The following is a 24,540-nucleotide window of genomic DNA, read 5'->3' on the forward strand; positions in this document are numbered from 1 at the left end:
CTTAGACCACACGCCTTTTAGTTTGACTATATTTGTCAACGTTAGGAAAAGAGTTGACTGACACTCGCCTTTAACCTCAAAGCTGCTCAGCTGCAGCCAGCACAGATCGAGGTGGAAAAACCGGGTCATGTTCACACTGCGGGCCTTCGTCCTCTGGTCTCGTAGATGTGGTGACTTTATCTGACATTTCCTGAAACAGTATAACTGTCCAAATACTTTTTGGGGCCACTGTATGCTGTCACGACAACACAAAATAATTATGACTGCACAGTAAAAGTATTCAGATGTCTCCACGTGTTTTGAATCACGCTTGATCACCGTTTGGTTCCCGATAACGATTGATCAGGAAAATGACGAGGTTTTTGTTTTTCTTAGCATTTTTACAAACGCTTTGAAATTTCTATACTCGTTTCCCAAAACAGTAATCAGGAGCATTTACACGTCTTTCTGTAGCGCTGAGGAGAAAGATGGATCCATTTTAAAGAAACAACATAGATGTAACTGTAGGGCCGGGTATATGTCGTATATGTTAGAAACACGTACGTCACAAAGCGTAAGTCTTTCATAAAAAAGGACACTTAACATGCAGGTAGAAGTCTTCAGCTGTGAGCTCAGTGGATAACTTCAATGTTTAAGTCAGAGTCGGCAATAGAACGTCAACTGTGATTGTTTGAGCTGCTGTGGAGACAGATGTTGCTTTGAATGATGGGGGACCTGCGTGTTTAAGTGTGTTCGAGAAAATATTGCAAAATTTTCCACAGGAAATGACAAAAAAAAACCTATTGGAAGAAATTGATCAGTTTTACTTTCAAGAAAATCAAAACGCCCCCACAACTTTTGACAGATCTCATCCGGAGGACGAACTCTTTTTGATTGTTTTAACTTGGAATATATTTTTGTTCTAAACATGTCTGAAGTTTGAAGTACAGGGTTTGTTATTGATCACATTAGCACATCCAGATAACTAGTAGTCATAAAGAATTATTTAACTAACAGCTGCAGTGTATGTGTGCTTGGCTATGGCTTCAGACCTGCAGCGTGAACGTAGCTTTCATTTTACAGGAAGGAAAAATAGCTGAGTCAGTAGTGTTGGTGTGAACAACAAAACGAACAACTCAGCAAAATCAAGAGGAATCACACAGGCAGCTGTGGCCTTTTATTGGAGGAAATTTGTCACGAAGCTTTTGCTTTCATTTGGACCTTCATAATGCGACTTGAGTACGTGATGACATTTACAGACAACATAGACGATTCGTGTTGAAATCTGACATTTGGAGAAAGTAATTCTGTGTCAAACACTGACCCAGCAGGGTTCCCCCGAGGGAGAGGAAACCACAATGAGCTATATACGCCAGTGTGACACTGTAGTTGAAGAGAAGCTCCGGGTTCCCACTGGTCAGGGAGTTTCTGAAATATCAGAGAATTATAAAAAGATCTATTGAAGACATGAAAAGTCAGGGGGAAATAATGACATCAAGAGCTGTGGCTATAAAACTATAAGATATTCAATTATGAAGATTGGATTAGTAGATGACACAAGCCAGATGTGTAGTTTGTGAAATTACTGTTGATCTAATAAAACATGGAAGAGGGAGCCGTTCGCAGTCACACCAACAAGAAGGAGCGTGTTGCCCCCATCACTGCTCTGCTGCAGCCCAGTGGAGGAAAATCTTTAGGTCAAGAAAATTCATTAATTTGGTTCCTCTTTAAGAAGAAATATTTTTGCTCAATTAGTTGTTTAAGCAGTTAAAAAAAAAAAAAAAGGTTTTATACTGAAAACGCCTCTGAACTAGTAAATAAAGCTCGCAAATTGATGGGAATAAAATAACGTGGCTGGATTTTGTCTGATCACAACACAGAAAGACTTTTCTTCCTTTCAATTATAGATCATGGAAATTCAATGTTTTAGTCCTCAAACGTCAGAGAATTGGAAATTTGACTCGGTGGGAACCCTGAAAACTGTTCTTCAGCCATCAGTAAATGGTCTTCTATTTGCAGCGCAGGTGATGTATGGTGATTGCAAGAAAAATATACATAGTAATTGCTGCAGCTTAAAACGTGAGCTTTATTGAAATATCTACACCGTGGGACACTTTACAAGCTGAGTCGGCTCTTCAGTCGCTGTTTCAGGTGTCATTCTTGGCTGACACGAAATTCCCGGTTGCGTTTAGAGCTGTCAGCAATCCGGGAGAAAACGTGTCATTGAGGAAAGACACCTTCTGTATCGGACTGTAACCGTGTTCAGTCAGCACACACCTTTTTAAAAAGATGACTTAGCGTTACATTGTTAAACTGGTGTTAGTTCCACTTTCTTTATTGAATTTATAGAAACAAAACTGATATTCTGCCTTGAGTCGAGCAAAGGTGAGCTGTCAGCTGAAGCTGTGTGAATCAGAATAAAAGGTCACTACTAAAAGCTAAATAGGCTTTGGTTTGTCTTTGTGGCTCAGTCTGTTGTAGATACTTTTATACTCTTCCCCGTGTTTTACTGTTTTAAATGTTTTTTCTTCTCTTTATGGATCAATAAAGTTTTTAACTGAAATGATTTGAGTTCATTGTGTTTGATTTGATTCCCTGTGTGCGTATTTCCTTGTTGATGAAGGGAGGAGCTGTCGCCATCGACAACCCCAGCTCAGGATGTCTTGTGCACTGTGGGATGGAAACGGACCTCATAACCAGCTGGGGCTCAGAATCACAGCTGCATTATGGGTTCCGTTACAATCCCACCCGCAAAAAAAAAAAAGCTCTGGACCGGGCTCAGGTCAGCGCATCTAAAACAAACAAACAAACAGAAACACAGTTATAAACAGGAAAAACAGCTGAATATGAATATTATAGTCACATTAACGAAAATCCTACAGGTCGATAATTTAAAGATTTTTTAAGTCGAAAAATCTGAAGTAACAAGTTACCCTACATTAAATCATATTATGTTTCACATACATACATTGCATCCAGTATTTGAATGGCACACAGCTTCCTAATTTGTATAATGGCAATATAGAAAACAATATTTTTTAAAGCAGACACGAAGCCAAAATGAATAAGTCTGTGGCCTGTGTGACAAGCATAGTGAAATAATTAATACAATGGCAGTAATAACACAATAACTTCCCCTGGCTGATTTTATGCAGGCGTTTCAGTGGCGATGTGACCTCATTTCACACGATCAGTACAAATTCACAGTCTGACTGAAGTTGATCGGAATAGGACATTTTTTTTCTTATGTTACAGAGTGTGTAACATTGGTAGCATTTTACTTTGAGCTGTTTGTTCAGATGATAAATGCACTGGAAATGAAGTATTTCATTAACATATCTGAAATATTGTGTTGCTTCCTGAAATTGTTCTTTTAGTTTAACTTATAAGTTGTTTTTCACAAACCGCATCGTTCAATTGTGCTTCTGCAGAAGCAGAACTTGAATGTTTGAGGGAATCAGAGTTCACTTTTTGATTGCGCAAAATAAAACAGCCATTAAAGTCATTCACCCGTTCAGCTGTAACACAATTGTGTACAAGTGGCTTCTCAGTGAAACCACAAAATGTAAGCCATGATTTGTTTTGGAGAAATCAGTGAAAACAAAGCAGAGCAGCTTGTCTCCAAACAGTTGCATCATTACAAGAAGATGCTTCTGATCAAAGCAGCTTCTGAATGTTGTGAAACAAACGCTGACTCTTCTCCATAAAAGATTCATTTTCTTTCACGTGTTTTTAAAAAAAAAAAAAAAATTTAATTGAAGCACATTTTCAGCATTTTAAAGCGTAAATTCTTGTATTTGATCTACTTTAATTTAAATGAGTTATTTCTCTGGGTTGCTTAGCAGAGCAGTTTAAAATGTTCACATAAGAAACAATGAACACTTTTACAAAAGAGATCGGAGTCACCAAAAAAAAAAAAAAAAAAAAAAAAAAGCAACGACTTCCCTTAAACGTTTACATTCTTCATGAGGAGGAGCGGCAGCAAACTGCCAGTGAAACAACTGTTACCTCTTCACAGCTTCCTCCAGATGCGGGGAGCAGAGAGTGAACATTTTGATCATCACTTATGAATAGCTTTTCATATTGGTGCCCTATCTAGAAAAACCTGCTATCTGTTGTGAGTCATAGAGAAAAAGAAAGCAAGCAGGAGGGGGCAAAGGAGGTCAGGCCGACAAGGAAGAGCTGATAGGGCGATAAAAGGAAGGAGGGAGTGAAACAAAGAAAAAAAACAGTTTAAGGAAGAGACTTGTATCGTAGGACTCTTCCTGTACCGCTTGAAATATGTTGTAGGCCGTGATTTGAAGTTGTCGTACTCTTTTGTGTACTTCACAGGTTCAAATAATCCTGGAAAATAATGAAAGACAGATGATTTAATAAATAAAACAACAGCATACTTTCTGTTTGACATCAGTACTTCAACCCTTGATAAGAACATTTGAATGCGTTTTAGATTTACAGCAATTATAGGCATGATTTATCAAACACATTCATTACAAGTAATACAAACCGATTTTATGAAAAGAATGTGAGGACAAAGTTGAACTGATTGAGGACAGAAAAGAGGTGGAAAGAGGAGCAGCGCTCAGAAACAAAGCCAGCAGAGTGAAAGCAAAGTGAAAGAACACATAAAGCTGCCAAAGAGATGCAGAAATGAGTGATGGTGAGGTTTGAAAAGTCAACTCACCAGCGTCTTGGAGCAGTGTGTCGTCCTCTGCAGTTCTCCCTGCCAGCAGCTCTAGGAGTCCAAACTTCCTCTTTAAATACTCCAGAGATTCATTTCACTTTCACTTCTCCTGGATTGATTTAACCCCTCCTTTGTCCAACCCCTCCCTGCCTGCCGTCGTCTCTGAGAGACCAATTCATTCGGAGTTTTTTTTTTCAAATTTCAAAAACACTTCATATAAATGCTCATTCTAATAATAATATGAATTAAAATGATAAACTTGATTTGTGTAGTACCTTTCATACAGGAAATGCAGCTCAGAGCGCTTCACAGCAAGAGAATTACATGCAGGGTTTCACATAAAAACAGATATAAAGGAGCTTTTAAAAATATAGAAAAGAAATGAGATAAAACATCAAATGCATAAGAAACAGATACAACAAAAAGCACAAGAAACAGATAAAATGCATAAAAATGAATTAAATTAGACTTTATTTGGGTTGTTCTCTAGGATTCAATTTATGATATGAAGTAATGGAAAAATCAGCTTTAGCAGTTGTACGTGTTGTGCACTTTTGTAGAACTTTACTTTACAGTCTATAATATTATCCAGTAATACACTCCAGATTAAATCTCCTTTTCTGCTGTGGTTTTAGTAAATTCTTTAAGTTAAACTCTTCAGTGTCCCTCCAGGCTTCTGCTAAACCTCGGTTAAAAACTCACACGGGTCCAACCCGTTCGCACACTACTAAAATTCCCTTCTCACATACATATCACTCTTTTTAAGTTTAGTCTTTTTCTGGAAAGTGGTTTAATATTTGACAGTTTTATTTGCTTTTTATTTATTAAAAGGACTTCAATATTAGCTCAGCTGTCATGTGAAGTTAGTGAAGTGATTTCAGTTTATTTACTAAACCTGCACTGATTACGCAGAATTTCAATTGCAAGTTGAAATGTTTTAATATGTTATGATATCCAGATATTTATATACTCTTTCTGAAGTAAGTTTAAGAACAGACAAGTTAAGTAAAATCTGTTTTTCATGTATGATATTACTGAATGTATACACGATATGTGCCTCTTTTTACAGAGTGGCCAGATGTTGTATTTCCACACAAGTTAACGTCAAGATTTAAATCTTTTTACATTTTTTTAAAGGGTGAGTTCAGACAAGTTGCAAAAGAAAAAAAAAAAATCCCCTTTTGTCACTTGAATGAAATCTGATTGAAAAACAAGTTTTGGTTTTAGCTGCTGAGGTTTTCTAAAGACAAATTCAACAGCAGTGTAGAAAGATGTTATTTTTGTCTCTAGAAATAAATCGCAAAACAGACTTTACGTTAGACGAAGTTTCACTGGAAATAATCCATCCATCATCTATACTCCCTTTATCCTGAACAGGATCACGGTACTGGACGTATTGCTTTTAAAAAAAAAATAAAAATAAAAAAAAGTCCTTGTAAAAACAGCTAACAATTCAAATATTCAGACAAACAAAGACTTTTATTGCCGCTCTGAAATTCCATTCACCTTTACTTACTGGAGTGGAGGCTGAAATCATAAAACCAAGACACATAAAACCAGCTCTGCCTGTTTGGTTAAAAACAGAAGATGTAAGAGAGTAAATGTATTTTTGGTAATCTGATTTGAATGAAGAATGATGTTTTAATTTGCTGTGACTAAAGGTCCTCGCTGCTTTGGTCACCTTTTATTTTCCTGTTATTCACTCAGGTCCTGAATTTCAACATTCATGATGTTCAAAGATTACAAGATGATGCATTTTTAATTTCATCCTGCAATATATTTTTGTAGATGGGATTTTAGGTATTTGTAATTAGCCACGCTCTTTTTCAACTATTCCCCCCAAATGTAATTATGTAGTTTACATCATATAAAAAGCACATTTTATATGTTCTGGTCTTTAGGGTTGTTGGTCCACAGCTCTCTGTCCGGTCCCTTTATTTTTGGTCAACCTTAAAATCACCAGCCAACACATTATTAACTTTTTGTTGTTGTTGTTGTTGTCCTACAACTTAACACAGGTGGACGTTATCGTACCTTCTGCGGAATCTGTTTGCTGTTACACTTAAAATATGTTCAAACTTACCACTGAATTATTCAAATGTATGATTTTCAGGAACATTTCCTGTTTAGAGTCCAGGAAGAGTGCCAGCAGAGACTTCTCCACTTTCCTTGGTAGCATTTTTCCAAGTCCATGTGAGTACATAGACAAGTATTTTTCTGCATGGGACAAATTCTTAACTAATGTAATTTATAACTACTACTACTACTACTAATAACAATAATTTACAAAGAATTTTCAAGCAATAAAGTGTTTTCTGAGGTGAGAAATCAAAAACATAAGCAATGTAAAGATGTGAATACACATACAAGCATACATACACATCGATTTTACACGTTAAAGGTTATTATATCAAATAATAGGAGGCATGATCTTAGTGGTGACAGTAAAGGCAGAGTTCAGAAAACATTGAAATGAAATACATTTTGTTGAAAAGAGAGTTTCTTCAGAAATCAAGGTTCCATATAACCTTCGTTTCAAGTGTGTGTTGTTGGGATCATGTTCGTCTGTAACATGGACATGTAAAAAAAAAAACAAAAAAAAGTACAACTTTTTACCTATATCGGTCATTTTCAGTTTATCATCTTTTGAGAAGTGTAATTCCAGATCAAAGCCCCCTGTGGTGCCGGTACTGGTGGTAACTCCACCGCAAGCAGGAGTATCAGCAGTAAAGGCAGGTGGCTTTAGTAAACTGTACTTTATGGACAGGTGTTTTGTCTCACATGTAAAACCGCCATCCTTCCGTTGAGATAATTGAGGCCCGTAAATCGACTCTCTTCTTGTGTGTTAATTAGGAACGTCTGAGCGTGACATGACGGATGAAGTGAGACAGGTGTGAGCAACGGAGTGTGACTGCAGGACTCACATCCAGTCCGTGTGGGTTTCAGCCTGGAAAGTCCGGTGGATTCGGAGGAGCGCCCGATCCTCCCTGGAGACCTGCAGGAGGAAGGCGAGGTGGCCATTTTGTCCTCTGATGGAGGAACCGTGGCCATCACTCCCACACCTCGTCCTTCAATATGCTTCAGTCATTAACAGATTAGGATTGGAAAGAGAGTTTATAATTCTCTAAATTAGACCAAGATGAATACTATTCTTCACCCTTTTCTTTACAATACAAGTATGAATTTTATTTGTGTTAACCTTTGCTTCTCAAGGATTTGAAACACACTTACACTTTACAGCTTTGTCACAGATGAAATCCTCCTCATGGAAACTGTTAATCACTTGCATGTAGGTCAACTTTTCGCACCGTGGCTTTGAAAGGACCTCTATTTTACGAATCTTTTCTTAAGTTAGTAATTGCTGGTGTAAACTAAAGTCTCTAAATTGAGGCATAATAAGTGAGCCGAATGTTTAACGGTAAAAATATAAAATATGTCTACAAACAATTCAACAAAATCTGTGTGAATTACAGTTATCCATCAGCTGTCTCAAAATACTTTCCTTAAAATTTGTGCTAATTCATTAAAAGACAAAATAGAAATGGTAATTGTAAAACAATTTAGAAGTTATATATCACTAAGAAAGAAGTGTAAAAGTAAAACGCAGGCAGAGTAAAATAAAATAAAACAGCGTAAGACAAAAATATTGAATAACACTGAATTGAAGAGAATGCATTTGTATAAAGATGTGGTTTTAAGAGTTACTTCAAAGATCAAAGTACAATTCAGACCAAAACCCTGTAAAGGCTCACTTAGAGAAATATATTTTTAAGAAGGGTTTATAGGACAAGATAGGAAGTTTGCCAGTCTTGCCAGGTTGTTTCAGAAAGTGGGGGCTCTGACAGAAAAGGATTCGTCCTCAGCCGACGCTGAAATAACAAACAGCTCCGGACGCACACGGTGCTCGAAAATCTGAATTGTACCGAGGCGCTCGTCCAGAGTGAGCGTTAACATTTATTAATAACATTTTACATTTCTTCCTGAAATTCATCAGAGGCCAATAAGGAGAAGCAAAAAAAAAAAAACAGATCGATGTGCGCTCCTTGTTTTGGTTTTGATGAGGAATGTGGCTGTAATATTTTGGACAAGCTGTAGTTTATGTAAACTGACGAGTCAGAGTTGGAGAGCAATTTACAAAAGTAAGAGGAATCAAGAGAATGTACGAGTTCCACGACACTCGGAGGAGCTTCTGTGAATCAGGTTCATTGAGCAGAACCTGAAATTGTGTCGCAACTTTTTTGATAAGATCCGAAAGATATGAAGCTGTGTTATTTTTAACAACTGGAGTCAGTCAACCGAGGAAGACGAGAGCATCTGAGAATTTCGGCCACACAATGTGAGAGCATGAAGAGTTTGTATTATAATTGGACAGATTATTATGGACCACAAATGTGAACATTATGCATTCAAGGACACCAACATCTTCACTTAGTGTGTTATTTATTAAAATACTACGTAAAAGGACAAGATCAACAGTGTGGCTCTTGTGGTTAGTCGGCCCCGTGACAACTTCACTTCAATCAAAAGACTTCTTTTTTTTTTTTTTTAAACCTTCCTCTAAAAGATTCTTAGGACAGCAAATATTCATGTTAAAATCTCCCTCAATAACAACTCTGATATAGTTTGGCATTATAATGTAGAGGAGTTCAGAGAACTCAGTTTTATTTATACAGCTAGAGATTCCAACATAAGTCAACTCGGAGCAGTGAACACCGAAGAGTCCCGACAGCAGAGCAGTACAGAGAGAAACTCTGATTTCTGACACGCGCTCAACTCCATATTAACAGCATGAAACCTCTGACCGAACTAGACTCGGAGGTGAGTGGGCAAAACAACAAAAAACAAAAAAACAAACACACAAAACAATCAAAACAAGAAGAGAAAGCCAGACCGATTTCAGGGAGTGAGGATTCTGTCAAGGGACAGAGATGAACATTTAGCCGAGTTTCTAACGTCATAATAAAGTTACGTCTTCTTAACATTGATAAGGTCCTGGCAAATAAAATGATCAGATGGAAAGTTACCATATATTGAGCAGACCAGTAAGAAGTTTAAAGATTTAAAGTAATAAAGTTACATGTGTTTCTGTGATTTGCATTCGCTACAATATTTTACAAAGACCATTTAAAACACATAAAGCATGAAATCTGTGATTCCGTGAGATGAGTAAAGAATAAACCGGTGCTTTTTAAAAGCTCCCTGGGTTGGGAGGGTTCACGCTAAGGTGTGTGCACACGGGCCGTAATATTAGTTTAAAATAGTCTTAAAACCAGACAGGCCAAGAACAAAAAGTGCCTTTTTCACGGCAGACATTTTGACTTGTCACAGCAGGTAATGAACAGGTGTACTATTATGATGGTTCAGCTGCTTTAAGTGTTGCTGTAAGTCATAAAATCAGAAACCCATAACTAGAATTCAGTCATCATTACTGGTGTATTAATGACTGAATTCTGCTTTCCCTTCAAGGACAAGTGAAAATCTTTCCTAACTTCTGAAGGTCTATTCATGGGGTTTAAAGCGGAACCAAAACTGAAAGCGCTCGTCCCTGTGAACATCAGTTAGTGACAGGACCGTCACCACGTGTATCCTGGAGACGAGCGTCCACAGGACCGACCCGACGTTTCGAGGATGCAATAAAACGTCCGTTTTTAAGTTGCGCAATCGATACAAAAAAAAAAACAGACGACAGCAACTTGTGGAAAAACACATGAGCTTTATTGTTGGACGACTTTTATTCCTTAAAATGGACACAGCAGGACACAGGAGACATTTGATTTCAACAACATGAAAGGCATTGGATTTGTCATTTGACTCAATCAAACGTGCACTGATTGATAAATGCTTAATTCCCTCCCTCCCTCCCTCCCTCCCTCCACACACACACACACACACACACACACACACACACACACACACACACACAGTCTCACACACACACAGTCTCACACAGACAAACACAGATGATGCATAGATGACACTGGCAGGAAGACTGATGAATCCTTGGAAACGGACTGAGTTGATCTGAATGAGAAGTCAGGTTGTGCGTGTGCTGCGTATGACTGGAACCGGGTCGGGCGAGTAGTGTGCGTTTGCATAATATGGCTGTTGGAAGGATTCTCCATCTGAAGACGGGCTGCTTCTCAAAAGAGCCGTTTCTCATAACTGTGGGAGAAAGAACAGTCATTCAGAGAGGAAAAGATCACACGACCATCCGCGATGCTCGCTGAGATTTCCTGTTGAGAATGAGGCATCGGTTGCCAGAGTGGAGGCACTAAAGAGGAAGTTTAACTGAAGGCCTGAGTGGTTGTGGCGAGACATGAAACTAAGAATCATTAAGGCAATGAAATATGAAACCAAACAAAAGAAAGTCTGAATCTACTGAGATGAGGGGACCTGTGCTGAAGAAACACCAGTTTGTGTTCCTGTGTGTGTGTGTGTGTGTGTGTGTGTGTGTGTGTGTGTGTGTGTGTGTGTGTGTGTGTGTGTGTGTGTGTGTGTACCTGTGCATGCTGTGGACTCCACCCTCCATCTGAGCTGATGTTGTTCTCTTTTCAAATTTCAGATCTCCCGAGTACATCATGGCTCTGATGGAACAAAACAAACACGATTACGACAAAAACAAATCCACTTCAACGTACACACCGAGGAGGAGAAGACTAAATCTGTGTCCCAAACCCACGTTACACACCCAGTTTGTACAGTGTCTCGTCATCATTATAATATACAATTTTGGCAATTACTTGCAATTACTTGGGGAACGTGAACGTGAAGAGGGCCACAACACAAAGACAAACAGAGGCTTCGGCATCACATCAGCAAATTTCCTTCGAGCGAGCGAGCACCATTTCGAATCTATCCTCATATCACAACACAATGAAACGTCGATACTTCAACCAGCTCTAGAATACAAACTGAATGAGTACGTGTTGTTGTGTTGGGACACCGCAGCTCTGATCGCAGGTGCAACGTTTACCTTGATCACCATCCGACTGTATTTACATGCTCATATTCGCTAAACGGCTTCAAACAGCTCTGACTAATGGGAACGTGATCGTTCACAAGATTTAAAAGTACTTCCGACACGAATTGGGGGTCTGCGTGCACGTTTCCATTTTTACCTGAGCTGGGTGAGACTTTTGGCTCCGATGTCCTGACAGGAGTGCTGAATGCCAGCCAGCAGGTAGGGGACAAACTTGTGGATGGATCCTTTGTCCTGCACAGCTCCGGAGACACCCTGAGCCACTTTGATCTTATCACTCTCGCTGCGAGGAGAAAGCGGGGGAGATTAGTGGAGGCGGTTTGGTGGCTTTTAGCTGCTTTCACACTTGCACTGCAGCCCTGAACTCACCGAGACGGTTGGGAGAGGAGCTGTATGTGAAATCACCAGTTCATCATCTCACTGACTCTACCCTGCGATTCCTAATGCAAAAGTTAAACGTCCACGGAGTCCAATGTCTGGAGGGCTCCGTGTGTGACCGTGTTCAGATCGGATTCTCAAAACATTGCCTGGAGTTCCCACAAGAAAACGGCTCCAGAAGCACCTGCGGGGTGTCGTGTTGCTTTCAGCCTGCGTGCTGCCACCTAGTGGATCAACTTGTGCTGCATTATAAGGGGGACTGAACACCCGCTGCCTCTTGTGAAATGAATGGATCAAATTGAGTAAAGTGTCAGCTTCAGTGTTTTCTCGCAGGCTCATCAGTCTTCACCACAACCAGGCAGTAACGTCTAAATACTGGAAACCACTGAGAACCAAATGAGGAAGACGTGTCTGCCGGGGTAAACTTGCAAAAGATTACCTCGGACAACAAAGAGACTGACAATACTCCTTTAAAAGGGGAACAGCTCCCTTTCCTATTTCTTGGAGTGGTAAGAGTGAGAGCGTTGCTTTATCGTGTTTGTGTACCTGAAGTATCGGGTCTGGGAGCCCAGGTTTTTGTCCATGGCGTCCAGAGAGCCCATGCCGCGGTATTTCTTCAGCCTGATGCCATCAGAGAAGAAATATTCACCAGGAGCTTCGCTTGTGGCAGCCAGCAGAGAGCCCATCATCACTGCACACACACAAGGAAAACGTTAGCGAGGAGAGAACTTGAGTCCCGGATGTTTGAGTGCTGTTTTGTGTTGGTTTTTGACTGACCGAACACAATTCTGTCTAAAACAAGGAGACGTATTTTAGCGTCATTTAAAAATGGATTTCTTCGTCAAATCTAAAATGAAGTAAGCTACATTGTCGTCTCAACATATAAACTAAGCCATCATCCGCACCCGTGGATGCTCCCAGCGCGACGGCTTTGGCGATGTGTCCGACGGTCTGGATGCCGCCGTCGGCGATGACTGGCACACCGAAACGCCTGGCGTACTCCGAAACTTTGTAGACAGCCGTGGCCTGCGGTCTGCCACATGCCAGAACTGATGGGGAGGAAGAAGAGGGAGACGAAGAAGGTTTAAGATAGCGTGAGTAAATGCGCTGGTCGGACCGTCTTAGTTTACAACATTCACCTGACAGAAGATATTCAACTGAAGCTCCGTCAATTCAGCGCTTCCATCTTTACAAGCAAGTTACTGTTTCCTATTACTGTTAAATGTCTCCAGTTTATAGGTGCTGAAATGTTCTACCTTGGAATTATCAGCTGACTGATCCTTTAATAAAGTGACATCAACAAAAGTACATATTGATGAACGGTGCTTTGATTGGGGGGGGGGGCGTGCTTTGACGTGCCAGGAAGTGATGTGAGCAACACGGCGAATGAGCACGCAGGCCGGGGACGCGTCTCTTTCCGTTACGCTGGTTGAAAAGTGAGAATGAGGAAGTTAAACTTGTCACGTCAGCAGACAACACCTCGCTGCCCCAAGACTCGCATATTACACTCTGCCTCTGTTCGCAATAACATCACGTAAGATTTCTGGCAGTAATCTTTCACACCATCAGGTGAGAGAAAGGGAAAAACGTGTCGACTGAAACATCCCAAATCCTTTTTAAAAAACAACAACAAACAAACCACAAAACCTGTTGCTTCCTGTGAATCGAGGGCCTCCTGGTACTTACCAAAGCAGTGATCCTAATAACCCTCCGGTAGTATCGTGTGTGTTTGATGGTCATAATCTCAGAGAGGAAATGTTGTAAAGGGCTCTTTGTATCATTTATCCACATTCGAGTGCAGCAGCAGTGTTACTAGCAGAGGTGCGGTCGCTGCTACCTTCAATTATTCAAGGCTTGGGGAGGTGGGGGTGATGGGGGTGATGGGAGAGGTGGGGGTTATAGGGTTGTACAGTCGGGACACGGTATGTTTGACCGCGACACCCATCTCGCGAGGTCGATCCCCGTCGGCGTTAACGGGCCACAAGAGGTCCAGGCTGCAGCAGACATGCTCACCTCAGACGACCTGCACACAACGCCCCAGAGAACCGACAGAAACAAGCTCCAGATGGTCTGAATGCGAGATGGTCTAAATGAAAAAAAAAAAATGAAAAAAAAACAGCAAATGGAGGATTCGATCTTTAATCGAACTGCCAGATCCAGGCTCGACTGACAGAACTCTCGCTCAGGTCCAACTCTATTATGTACGGCGTCTGTTATCAGAAACTATGGAGCCCAATATGTTTGAATTGTTACTGTCTGGTCTTGGGTCCGAAAACATACGATTAAAGCGCGAGGAAAAAAAAAGAAAGAAAAGAAAGGCAAACAACGAAGCCATTTCAGCCGCGATGCTGCTCAGACGCCACGCAGACATTTACAGCCATGCTGAGTGCAAAGATCAAAAAAGGGTGGCAGCACATTTTAACATGGGCTTTGTGCAGATGACCAGTTATTTATTACAATTGATCAAGTGCTGGAGAAACCTGCCTGCCTGGTTCCAACCAGATCACCGTCATGAACACGTCTGCTAAACAGAGACACCCTGTGGCTGACCGTCACACCGTGGACCAACGCTGCCGTTTACACTTTCCACACTCAGGATTACGTGTTAGAAATGGAGGAGAGCTGCAGTTTAAACCAGACAGAAATATGAGAAGCAGCAGCCACAAGCTGACCTGGGGTATCCGTACCCGGAAGACACATATGGATAGTATCACAACGTCATCAAAACCAGAGACCGAAAGGTCAGTCAAGTGTGTGGAGGAAGGCAACATTCACTCAGGATGACTGGCGGGTTAATGTGGACGCAGAAACAAGAAAAAAACCCAAAACTCCAGCTCTCAGATCCAAATACAACTACAGATGCAAAGCTGTTATCCAGCCATTGCAGCAGGCTGTGAAGTGGAGGAGGAGGAGGAAGAGAAGGAGGAGGAGGAAGAGGAGAAGGAGGAGGTGAGACATAGTGACAGTGGAGCCAATCAGAGCCCAACACGAGCCAGCAGGGAACTTACTGGAGTATCCTGTAACAGTAGTTGGGGTTTTGGGGCTGTGGAACTTTATAGCTGGTGGTACACTGAGGGGAGCTGGACATGGACACAAACACACTCACACAAACACACACCATACAAACACCGGGGGTAGGTGAGAGGTAGAGGAGAAAATTTAAAAGGAGGAGAAAAAGGAGGAGGAGGTAGATCGGTAGGACGACAACCACATGAAGATGACAGACAAAAATGAAGAAAACAATAAGCGAAAGAAAATGAACAAGAACTGCTGATTTAAGAGGAATCATTGTCAAGATTAGGAGACAGACAAGAAGCACAGAGACACACAATATGTATAGACCTTCACTGTACAAAACAAAGACCCACAAATTCAACCCTGTGACAGTTTGGATGCAAAATTCAAACCCAATTTTTGCACGTAAAAAAACCCTGAAATTAAAAGCTTCTTTTTGTTTACTGGCTACCAACCCACCTAATGGCACCGTTTAAACAACAACTTCATGTCTCAAGCCAGAATCAGACAACAATTTGAACAAGGTTGGACCGAACTACACACTGAACCCCAAACGGACAGCCGATCAGACGGGAGGAGCTACAGTCAGAAATACAACAATCTTTGTCCCCAAAGGCAACAAACACAACGATGACAAACTATGTGAGAAATGCTCATGTTTCTGTCAGGAGTCTCATCGAGGCGTCCTGTAGATGCAGAATCGCTTGTCTTCCACGGAGGGACACCGCACCGGTCGTTTGGTTGCAGCATTTGGATCACTCCAGCAAAATAAACTTCAAGCATCCCGCTTTCTACGGCCGCAGTCGTTCAAATAGTTTAACCACGTAAAAAAACTGTATTCACGTCCACCAAAATGTTCCAGCTTCAGTAACCCAATCGTGGGGTCCAGATTGGCCGAGAGCTTTGTTGTGGATGGGAGCAGGAGCGGCAGGTGTTTGTTGCGTTTGGCCGCCCGTCTCTCACCTTCCTGTGTGATGCAAATGGAGCCGCTGCCCATCCCCACTCTCAGGGCGTCCGCTCCCGCATCGATCAGGTTCTTGGCCTGAGCTGCAGTCACCACTGCAGCAGAAAGGGGGAGACAGAGAGGCTTTCAGAGCTGGATGATGACCAATGTGTCCTCTGGTGATCAACCAGCCACTAACAAATGAGTCAAAGGCATCAATTGGGCTCAGCCAGTCTTTTGAACAGAGATGATCTTTGCATTCACAACTGATGATGATGATAATGATACAAAGAGGGCTTCCTCTTTTCAGGAATGATGTGATTTTAATTAATCGTTAACTGGTGCAAATGTACAAACAGCATCGATTCTTTAGATCTCCATATAAAAAGCAGGGATGAATGTAAATACCATTTCTGACTATTTCTGACATGATGGTGTGCAGCTAAAGATAAATGTAATTACCGTTGCCTCCGATGACCTGAAGGTTAGGGTACTTGTCTTTGATATATTTGATCATGTTGATCTGGAAGATTGAGTTGCCTTGAGACGAGTCCTGGAAGCAGAGAAGCAACGCACAGTTATGTAGAAAACATTATGCCGTTCACTGACATGCAGACTCTAAAAAGCCAATGTCCCACGTTGTTATGTCTCCAGATCAAAGCAAAGGATTCAGCAGGTAACCAAGTGACTGTGCATCCATGAGACAGCTCACCTCCTGTTTGCTCTCCGTCAGCAGGCCCACTACTAATTACACAGTTAATAAAGCTAAACCCACTACAACCTGTTTTTGTTTTGGGACTAACGCACACCTTCCCAATCTGCATCACAAAACTTAAAACTGATCCCGGTACAATAGTTCAGGCCAGTTTAAACCCAGCCCATGATATTACCAAGACTTCCCTCCCCACGGTATTTGTTGCAAACAAAGTGCATATCTCTAAAGACTACAGCCGAAGACCTGCTCACCAGTACGACCACATCCACTCCACTCTGCACCAGCAGGTCCAGGCGGTACTTGTCGTCGTTGTGGGTGCCGATGGCGGCGCCGCACAGCAGCTGTTTTCGAGAGTCTTTGGCGGCCAGAGGGAAGTCTCTGTTCTTCTTCAAGTCTGTGCGGGCGATGATGGACACCAGGGAGCCCTCTTCATTCACTATGGGCAGTTTACCTGCAGGAGCAACCAGAGACATGAAAACCTGCTCATGCAGACGAACCTGTGTGAAGGTTTACTTGTTTCATGGCAACATTTTCCCCCACAGACCCAAAGCAGATCAGAGTGTTACTGACCCCTTTAGACAGGTTTACTGGCCCGCCAAACAAAAATGTCCTCCCATAATTTTGGTGATTTATTATACAAAAAAAATTTCCCCTCGGGGAAATAACCTAACCTAACCTAACCCTACAAAATAAAATCAACAGCGACGTTCCTTTCAGATGTGTTTGTAAGAACAGAATTTATGATAATCACATATCAGTGAGTATGGATGACTTTAATAATAAAGTCTGGTGTCAAGAACATAAGACGGTGCCGAGACATCTCAATGTGTCCAACGGGAAACTTGTGATGCAGCATGCGGTTAATATTCTTGCAGACACGCATGCATTTAGAGGTGGAGATTGTAACGCCGGTTACATTCTGTTGCTACAATTTAAAGATGTCTCCTAAACGCCTCATGCATGACCTCGCTAGCTCGACGGCTGTGCACAGAAAGACTTTTAGTCCACTGCAGTGAAACTAAAGACACGTGTGTGGCCAAAAATAAGTTGGTTTGGAAAGAGTGAAATAAGGTGATTTTAATGATCTGGACAGTCCCTCCTTCCTTCTGCAGCATCGTACGATTCTCGTATGTTTCTTTAGCGATGAGAGCGCGTCAAATAATAATGCATTGTCCTTCCACATGTATGAATTTCAGCTTGCCGTGTATCTTGAAAATGATGACGGGCCAATCAACTTCTCCAGCCTGAACTTTTATAGCCGGTGGGCCATCAATTATGTCAAACTTGTGTTTATTAAAAATCAAGTGAAACAATTACAAAAAAATAATTCCTTCTCACCTTTCTTACTCCTCTGGAGGATCTCATTGGCTTCTTTCAGTGTCACTCCAGCAGGGGCGACAACTAGATCCTCTCGTTTGGTCATCACCTGTCAAAACAGAGTCCGTTTCCAAGAAATGTGGTTACCGCTGGTATTTCTAAAGATACTTTTTCTATTTGAAGAGAAATATTGTAGATAAATTCAGCCTCTGGATGTGTGTCTGATTACACTTGGGATCATTTTTTCTTATTTCAACTTAAATGCATGTTGTATTTTGTAGTTAGTTAAAAGTTTTGTAGTAAATAATGCAAAATTCTGAAGTCTTAAAATGTGCAGTTTCCCCTTAAAATATCAACACATATTGTACAATCTCACTTCATCAAGTCAAAGTCTTTTGCTATGCAGCATCATCGTAGTAGGACATCTACACTCCTCCACCCACCTCGCTCAGTGGCAGGTCGTGGTCCTCTTCCTTCAGAAAATCAATGTCTCTGGAGGAGATGATGCCCACCAGCTTGCCGCCCATTTTGCCGTTGTCTGTGATGGGAATGCCGCAGAAGCCGTGGCGAGCCTTGGCCTGAAAGACGTCACGCACTCGCTCGCTGGGGCTCATCACCACGGGGTCTGTGATGAAGCCCTGCTCGTAGCGCTGGAGGACGGACGGACGGGAGGAGGGGGGAGGAAAAACAGGGATGTGGAGGTGTCAAGGGCGGCAGACGAAGGAGCAGTGAAGGGAATAAAAAGAAATCACTGCCTACACGCTACAGCTGGGGGAGGGGGGGAAGATGCCGAGACAAACGAGGACGTAAAACACACACAAAAGATCACGTGAGACAAGGAAGATGAAGACACAAAATTTACATACACAAAAAAAGAGAAACCGAACAGAGAAAGAGTCATGACACTGAAAGACGGGAGGCTGAAAGAAGAAAGGGGAAATAAAAAAATAATCAAATTTAAAAAAAAAAAAAAGAAAACGAAAAGAGGACAGGAAAGAGGAACAGCGAACCAAACAGTCTTCATGACTACCTTGACTTTGCGAACTTCATTCGCCTGGAACTCGGGGGTGCAGTTGTGATGGATGAAGCCGATGCCACCTGTTAGCTGGGAGGAGAGAATACATCAGCGTGTGAGTGAGCGTCACAGCGTCCAAACGTGGCGGCAGAACAACACGCAGTCTAACAATCCAAGGACACCGTGTGTCGTACTGACTGCCATGGCGATGGCCATGTTGCCCTCCGAGACCGTGTCCATGGGAGACGAGACGAAGGGGGTCTTCATGGTAATTTGTTTGGTGAGCGCCGACGTCAGGTCCTGGACAAGAGACACATCACAACACTTTCGCTCAGCCTTTTATAGCTTCACGTCACAGCGGGAAAAGCACAAAATTAAAATATTTAGCTGCTTCAATTTCAGGATCCTCACATTGTGTCACGGCTTCCTGATTCTCCTACTGTGACAAGCCGTGTAATAATTCCGTACTGCAAACCAATCGTGGACATTAGTACCAGCTAATCTTTGTTAATATGCGAGCAGTCAACACGCTTTGATGTGGAAATGGAGCAAGACGAGCTGTGCAAAGGCAATCAAACTTTAACGTCGTGTTTTTCCTATGAATTTGTCATATTTCGTTGTCCGAGTTAAATGAGCCGTTTTACTCGTCTGCAATTTATCGGGTGATAAAACGGGCCAAACCGATACGTCGGTTGGGTTCAACAATACGCACTCAAAACCTACGTAGGGTTAGTGTGTACCGTGGATTAGGGGTTGAATGTTGGTTGTGAAAAAGGCAAATAGTCAATATTAAACTTCATTAGAAAAAGTTCAAGTAAAGCACTTTGAATGGTGTTTTATAAACACACTTGCCTTGCCGTATGTCAATAGAAAATAATGTCTCTTTTATAAACTTTATAAATGACAGATAGTCTGTCTTTTTGTGGTTAATGGGTGTTGATGATTAAACAAGAAGGACATAAAAAAATCATTAAAAAGGTGCCAAACCAGCAGCTTTGTTAATCATTATTAAGTGTTTAAAGCCAACATGTTTGGTTATAATATCTTCAATATAATTATGATGTTTTAATTTGTAGTGAATATTGCCCTGAAATTAGAAACGGTGAGGGTTGTAAATGATGACTGTGTGCAGTGATGTCTGCCACAATGTCTCCCAGTGAAAGTGTCCAGAGTCACAGACACTTTAAAATCACATACCGGGGCTTTAACTTGTGAAGCGAGGTGCGGTGTGTTGTTTGTTTTTTTGCTGATGCAGCATTTCTTGTATAGTTTGATGGACTGTGTCACATAGTCGCACTTAGAAAAACACACTGAGCAGTTTCAGTGCTACAGCCTCACACAGTTTGGGAAGCCCAGTAGTTTGTGGTGGCTAATGTCAGCAAACCTTTAATGTATCCAAACTGCATAATGGATAACATCTTCTCAGTTTGGTGACTTTGGGATTTCTGTGACAGTGTTTTGTTACTGAGTCACAAAAGCCTCCTCAGATGTGGAGAGAGTGCATTTTACTGCTCGGCTCTCTGAAAGCACCGAGAAGCCTAATCCAGGTTATATTTGTGATGGGCAGCACATGTCTGATACCCCCCCCCCCCCACTCCTCCTCCATCCCCTCAACATCATCCCAAACTCAGATTAGCACAGCACCACAACATCACATTTAATCTGATTTAGCGGGTCGGTGAATATTTGTCCTTCATCTCCACTCACCACTTGGTCGGCTGTGAAGTCGATGTAGCCCGGCAGAATCAGAAAATCACTGCGGAGACAGAGAAAGGAAAACATTTAGAAGATGTCAAATAAACAGAGGTCCTTCAACACCGGTCCATCCTGACACCTTTGAATCCGCCTCAACGAACAAAACACTGAGAACTACAAAATTAAGGTGAACACCAAATTGTTACCATCTGCTTCAACTAACCAAGTTTAACAGTACAGTTAAGAGACCTAAAACTTTAACGAATTCATGTCAATCTGACAAAAGACGTGAACAGATTTGGTGCAGTTGGAGAAAGCCAAGAGCGTTTGAGTAAAATATTTACCAGCTATTGTTCAGAAATAGAAAACCATGACATTGAAGGAAAACTAAATTCCAAGCCGAACATTACATGAATTTCTTACGCGGGACTTTTCAGATGGGGGAGTGGGGGTGGGGGTGGGGGGTCATGTTACCGAAGAGTTCAAAGCATCCAGGCAGTGTAAGTACGAGTGGCAGAGAGGTCTCGTGTACCAGAAACAGTCAGCGGAGTAAGATGGCGTTCCAGCATGTGGCTGTCAGCCGTTTAACCAGCGTGACAACATTTGAATACGCCTCAGCAGCATTCAAACACATCTATGAAGTAGAGGATTCACTGGATCATCGGTGCATAGTCGCTTTTTATATCATTGTACTTCCTTCCTCAAAACTCAGTGTTAACTGCTTCTGTGTTTTCTTATTTATTTTGAATACTTTTTTTTTTTTAATTTATTCGTTTATCATTTAATTGATTGGTTAATAAGATGTCCATCACAGTGTCCTGGAAGCCAAAGTGAAATCTTACAATTTCTTGTTTAACCCAAAGATATTTCATTTAAAAAAAAAAAAAAAAAAAAAAAAAAACATACAGAAACACAACTACGATTTTCTTTTTTTCAGATTTGAGAAGCTGTGGCCAGCAAATGAAATGAGTGCATCGTTTGCTTGATTAATGACAAATTGAGCTTTTACAAAAACTGCTGTGAATTTTCTGTCAATCAATTACGATTTAAAGAGTAAATTATTACAAATGTGCCGGTAACAGCAACAGAAATGCAAAAAAAAAAAAAAAAAAAAAGACCCATTTTATACTACTGTTATTTAAAAAGCATTTTGGCTGCAATTGTAAGCCTGAATGAACTGTTTGTACTTACGGAGAAGTACCAAGCAGCTGCTCTAAACATAGCTGGTGTCCAAACAGTCCAGAGTAACAACACAGGGCTGCATAAGGCAGCACCTAAATTTAGGGTGTGCACACTGAACCTCCACGAGGCTCCAACTCTGATCCAACAAGTGGTTTTTTTGGTTTTTTTTTTTTTTACTTTCTAAGACGAGAAACACAAATATTTTCCAACTGGCAATGCGTGTCTAAAAAGATGAACCCGATCACAGTCTGCTGGTAAAGTTCAACCATTCATGTGACTTCCCTGATGGCTCAGAGCCAAACAAGATGGTCTCTAAGTGACAACAGTGATGTTGACGTGTGGTTCAAACAATGAGTAAAACGGTGGTTCATATTGTTTCCTTAAATTTAATGTTTGTGTTTTAAGCACAGAGGTTGTTGTTTTTTGTGATTACCCTTTCAGAGATACCGAGTTTAAGAGTTGAGTTAAAGCTTGCGCGTGACGACGTTAACTTAAAACGAGCTTTTAATTTGGGAAAAAAAAAAGAAGCACATTTGTGGCATTGGCAGGCCAATCCTGTAACTTTGATCACAGTCAGTGAGTCAAGACAGCCCGAATGAAAAGGCTTCAACATATCACTGTTGCATTGAGAGAAATAAATCAATCCAATGTTTCTGGATTTTTTTTTTATTTTGGGGGGAGAGGGGGGGGGTCGATTAACGGGTAATTAAATGTGTAGGTAAGTCACCAGTTTGGTTTTAAATTCAAGAAAGTAGGCATTAATCAGTCATTTAATGCGGGTGGTGTACGTTGGCTCAGTGGGACCCTGGTCTCACTTCCCGAGTCCATCACCGAGTCCAGACGTTGAAGGAAGCGTCAACGTCTGGACTCTCCGTCCCGTCGGCCCGGGCCGGAGGAGTGTGGTTTTTACTTGTATGTGAGCCCGTCTCCCGCGGTGAACAACTGCTGTCCCGTCAGCCCGTCGTCGGGGACGTAACCGGTCTGGCCGCTGATCAGGTAGTCCGCCATGGTGTCCTCGACCAGTCCTGTGTTTGTCTTCAGCTGGTAACCGTTCACCTGAACGAACTGATGAACGAATACAGGAAGAAAAAAACAACAAAAAACACACACACACACACGCACGCACGCGCGCGCTGGCCAGTGCGCAGCGACCGAGAACTTTCTTCCCTCGCGCAGCGAGTTGATCGACTCGGACAGGTCCCCGTCCGTCGTCCTGCTCCGCGCGCCTCCGAGGTGCCTCCGGTTGTCTTAACGTTTACAAACCGAGCAGAAAATGTCGGTGAGGAGGTTCATTCGTTCTTTGTAAGGCCTCAAAGCCAGTCGGAGCCGACAGCTCATGCTCTGTCTAAAGGTCCCTCAGACACGTGCATCGCCGCTGTCTGACAGCGTTTCCGACGCCGACGTCACATCCGGCCGACCCGACCCCCTCCTTCTATATTGTTGCAGAGGGACTCGTTTTTATTATATAAATAAAATATAAGTCAAAATGACTATTGTACAGTCATATCTGAAAATGTGTATACACAAATCAAGATCCCTCTTTTCCTTGCTTCATCAGCCGCATAAGTTGTGCTGGTGTAAAATATTAAGTCATATTTTGGTGTGAAATTGTATATATATTTAGAGCAGCGACCCCAGGAATAGCATAGAAATAAGGCATACATATCTTTGGAAATAAGGAATCCATATATATATATATATATATATATATATATGTGTGTGTGTGTATATATATATGTATCTATATCTGTATAAATATCAATATATATCCATTTAAATATAGATAGATATCTATATTTCTATTCCTTCATCCATCTATAATTAATAGAGACAGATAGAGATATACATGTACGTCAACTTGTTTCTATTGTTTTGTAAAGTGTTGTATTGTATCTACTCCAGAAGGTGACTAAATTTCACTGCTGATAGATCAAAAAAATTGCCCATGTAGTACATGTTGTATATTACTGGTCCTTGCACCTGTGATATCAACATGACCTCTATTTATTTGTCTGCAGCTAAAAATATACTCTATGCACACCCAAATTAGGTTGGATTTCTGTATTGGATTTCACACAGTAAAATGCATCCCACTAAATCTGAACTCGTCCAGTGTTACTGTGGTTTCCAAACATCCCGCACCCCCACGGAGCTGTTTTATAACAGGAAGCGCCTGCCTGTCCTGCTTCGGAATAAACACTTGAGGGTGCCATCCTTCCTAACACGCCATGTAACTGTGCGAGTATGAAACTGGGTCACACACACATAAGGTCAAGCAGAGCAGCGGAGCAGTTAATACTATCTTGGCACACTATTACACGTGACTATATTAGGCTGTGGCAGACACAGCAGGACCTGCAGCTACTAAGGGGCCAATCTGATAATGTCAGAGGTTACCGGGGGTTCACTGCAGTGAGGGAGAAATGTTCAAATTATTGTGAATAACTTTGTTGAAATTCAATCATTTTTCTACACATTTAAAGAACTTGGACTTCTTTCATGAAATTTTAACTTTTAATACGGTTGTTGGAATTGCACCAAATAATTTGTGACAGATGCAGGGCTTGTACATGCTTCTTGTTATCAGTCACTTACAGATCTGAAGTCCTAATATAATCAGTGAGTGGCCCCTTAAATA

General features: G+C 41.5%; 1 protein-coding gene across 2 annotated transcripts; it reads right to left on the reverse strand.

The window, feature by feature from the left end:
• Positions 1 to 10,356: 10,356 nt before the first annotated feature.
• On the reverse strand, positions 10,357 to 23,149 carry impdh2 (IMP (inosine 5'-monophosphate) dehydrogenase 2). Of its 2 annotated transcripts, XM_069693876.1 has the most exons (15): positions 22,813 to 23,149; positions 20,733 to 20,781; positions 19,224 to 19,325; positions 19,041 to 19,115; positions 18,454 to 18,660; positions 18,032 to 18,119; positions 16,945 to 17,144; positions 16,441 to 16,531; positions 15,999 to 16,094; positions 15,029 to 15,100; positions 12,926 to 13,069; positions 12,567 to 12,711; positions 11,782 to 11,925; positions 11,164 to 11,247; positions 10,357 to 10,825 (listed from the first exon to the last, which is right to left on the reverse strand). In XM_069693876.1, the coding sequence occupies exons 1-15, from the start codon at positions 22,908 to 22,910 to the stop codon at positions 10,804 to 10,806; spliced, it is 1,617 nt and encodes a 538-aa protein (XP_069549977.1). In that variant the 5' UTR covers positions 22,911 to 23,149; the 3' UTR covers positions 10,357 to 10,803. The 2 variants fall into 2 exon arrangements, with proteins under 2 accessions (XP_069549977.1, XP_069549976.1); XM_069693875.1 differs by lacking the exon at positions 15,029 to 15,100 and having other exon boundaries at positions 22,813 to 22,999.
• Between the last annotated feature and the right edge of the window lie 1,391 nt (positions 23,150 to 24,540).

This window comes from Brachyistius frenatus, unplaced genomic scaffold (assembly GCF_029030835.1).
Source record: "Brachyistius frenatus isolate BFR_SWC_R1_liver_20210118 unplaced genomic scaffold, ASM2903083v1 Contig_16, whole genome shotgun sequence".
Classification (NCBI taxonomy): Eukaryota; Metazoa; Chordata; class Actinopteri; family Embiotocidae; genus Brachyistius; species Brachyistius frenatus.

Coding starts and splice junctions, on each gene's coding strand:
- impdh2 (XM_069693876.1), bottom strand. CDS start 22,910: ATGGCGGACTACCTGATCAGCGGCCAGACCGGTTACGTCCCCGACGAC. Junction 18,661..19,040: donor ATGAAGTTCGCAAAGTCAAG/GTAGTCATGAAG, acceptor TCCGTCCTCCAG/CGCTACGAGCAGGGCTTCAT. Junction 13,070..15,028: donor TACTGTTACAGGATACTCCA/GTAAGTTCCCTG, acceptor CCTCCCCATCAG/TTCTGGCATGTGGCAGACCG.